Source organism: Dendroctonus ponderosae, unplaced genomic scaffold, assembly GCF_020466585.1.
Source record: "Dendroctonus ponderosae isolate FM_Combo_2020 unplaced genomic scaffold, Dpon_F_20191213v2 Dpon_F_20191213_5, whole genome shotgun sequence".
Taxonomy (NCBI): domain Eukaryota; kingdom Metazoa; phylum Arthropoda; class Insecta; order Coleoptera; family Curculionidae; genus Dendroctonus; species Dendroctonus ponderosae.
In genome coordinates this window covers 13687423-13690156 of record NW_026018715.1, presented here as the reverse complement: position 1 = coordinate 13690156, position 2734 = coordinate 13687423, and the positions used below count along the sequence as shown (strand labels likewise).

General features: G+C 41.7%; 1 protein-coding gene across 1 annotated transcript; it reads left to right on the top strand.

Moving 5' to 3' along the window:
- The first annotated feature begins 798 nt into the window (after positions 1 to 798).
- LOC109545403 lies at positions 799 to 2391 on the top strand. The gene is made up of 2 exons (XM_019916070.2): positions 799 to 1362; positions 1422 to 2391. Exons 1-2 carry the CDS (start codon positions 1221 to 1223, stop codon positions 2354 to 2356), a joined length of 1077 nt encoding a protein of 358 aa, XP_019771629.2. The 5' UTR covers positions 799 to 1220; the 3' UTR covers positions 2357 to 2391.
- The last annotated feature ends 343 nt before the right edge of the window (positions 2392 to 2734 follow it).

The following is a 2734-nucleotide window of genomic DNA, read 5'->3' as shown; positions in this document are numbered from 1 at the left end:
CTTACAAAATATGAAATTGTTCTTGCGAAGCTTTAATGTTCCGATCGAAATTGACTCCAAAACATATCGAAATCCGAAGAAAACGTCCTTGCTGGTTACAATGTATGAGAAATTGTGTTTTTTTTGGGATTATTCATTAAATAAATGACTGTTTAAAGAAATCTGTGCATTTTCACCCAGTTGAACCGATCGATTACTAAGCCATTCCAACGGAAAAACCTGCATAACTACAGAAAAACCCAAAATAAAATAAATTGGAAAATTAACAAAACTAAAGTGGAGGATTGAGAGAAGTTCACTGAAGAGTTGCAGCGATGCAACTGATGCTGAATGGAAACTATCGAAGATACTCAAAGATGGAAAGCAATCCCCAAAGGCAGGCATTTAGATCAATGGAAAATGGGAAACATTATTAAAATAAGGTAACAATAAAAATCTGAAAGTTGAGGAAGAATTAGCAAAATAAATGACTTTAATAGAAGAGAATGAAGATAAAGAGCTTCAAGTCAAAGATGATTAAAGAAATACTTCAGTTTTGTATTGGGGGAAGTTTACCAAAGATTCTGAGCGCGGTATGCAAGATAAAATGCAGCCCACAAAAACGAGAATCAAGACCACTAAACCTAAAAAAAAAGATAACAATGATGCAATCGAAGCTCAACCACAAAATGTTGGGAAAGGAATGAATGGCAAAGAAAATAACATTCAAGGAAGCGGATGAGAATGAAGACACATTGAATTTGACTTGAAAAAATATAAAAAAGTCCTCAATTTTTTGTAGTGGGAGAAGTTTGTGAAAGTGAAAAAGGTGCATTCAAAGCACTAGAAGAATGGAAAACGTTTTTAGAGCCCCAAAAGAGAACAATGAGAACCTGAAGGCTGAACCACAACAAGCTGAAGAAGGAATGACGAAGAAAATGACATGCAGGGAAGAAAACTTGAGGAGCAAGCTTGCAGTTGAAAAAGAGAAGAAGCGAAAGTCTTGAGTGGTTTTCGTCCATTCAAAGTTGTATTCACTTTTCGACCCTATCGGTATGCTGGTGACTTTCTAACCAATCCAGAGCCAAAGTCAATTATGACATGCGCTATTTAAATGTCGAGCAACTAAAAAAATTCAAAATTCATAACACCCCATTCCGCCCATTGGTTTATGCCAAAATTTTGGTAGTTTCATAAAACATGCATATAAAGAGAACCGGGGTGCGCAGAAACAAATTGTGATGGATAGTGCGTCCAGCTGGAGAAATCGAGAAGTTTGCGTAGTGTGCAATCGGATCCCGGATCGCTTTCCCGTTTTCTGTTGCATCCAAAAGCACATTTGTTGCCAGGTTTGCTTCCAGAGGTTGAAACCTGGACCCAGAGGTAGGCAAAGTGGAACCTCTTCCTGGCACAACGGGCCAATTTTGCATGTACTCTCTTAGGTAATGGCGCAAATTTATCATGTCCACTATGCAGAAGCGCTGGAGACCTTGAGGACTCCAGAGCAATGCCAGATTGCCGAAGTAAAGCGAATTTAAGGCCGGGAATTGGCAGGCCTTATCGCTACAACGTGAACACGCTGCCCGTCACCAAATACAATTACTCAAAAAACTACCAAGATTTTTTTACGCCCTCAACATCGCAAATCACTTCGCATGATGAGGACAAACTGTTTGAAGCCCTCATAGGAATGAGCAAGGAAAAATTCTATGGATCCCAGGTGGGTTGCAGATCCAATCCAACTTTAGCTAGGAAAAACCGGCCAAACCCGCCCAAGTCTGTACTCAGTCTACCGCCTTCGGCCTCCAAAAGGCCCTTCAGATGTCCGCACAAACCATGCCATAAAACAGTGGCTGTGGCCCAGTTTGTCAACCATTTCAAGTCCGAGCACAACGACGTGTCCAATTGGACAGTGGAACGGGGGAAGGAACTCCTCCTACCATGCGACATATCCCTGATCGAATACAACTTCCACTTCTGCTTATCCATGATAACAGTCTACGAAGTCAATCGCATTGACTACCTCAAAGTGGGCGGATCCGAAAGCATAGTGAGGACTTGCAACAAATTCTGCCAGAAAATCCCCATCAGCACCTTCTGGCTAATGGCCAGCGGGTCAGATGAAAGCAAACCGATGTCTTCCTGCTGCTTCTTCTGGCTGTTCACCAACTCGGAAGAGTCCCACAGATGCACTCTAGAATTGAGCTCCAAGGACGATTCTGTGTCCCTGTCGGCTTTCTGTGGAGTGTCCAAGGTACTGGACAAGGATTTCGCCAATGTGAAACATCGATTGCAAGGTCTAGTCGTTACCAGGTCCTCACTTAGGGCCATGCTGAAGGAAGGTGCAGTGCTAAATCTTCGAGTGACTGTACATTGATTTTGAAAGATTAAAAATTGTGCTTAGCATTTTGATACGGAATTTTGCTCTCGTAAGGAGTTAACTAGACCTGAAACCTTTTAGGCCGTCGTTCGGTAGAATTTCTTCTTGACGTTTCGCAAGCACGAGTGGCTTGCATCTTCAGAAGTGGTTTGCTTGAGCGTTCAAGAAAAATCAACGCCTACTGATTTTGGAAATTCAACTTCCCCTTTTGAGCCCAATTCGAAGTTAAGAATTTTGATGCGACTGCAAACGGTGACATTTTGCCCCTGAATCTTCAAGCTAAAACTCTCTACAAATTCAACAGATGTCCGGATTTGAGTGAACTTTTGCCTAAGGAGAGTACGACACTTTAGCTATTTTCCATGGAAGTTGATG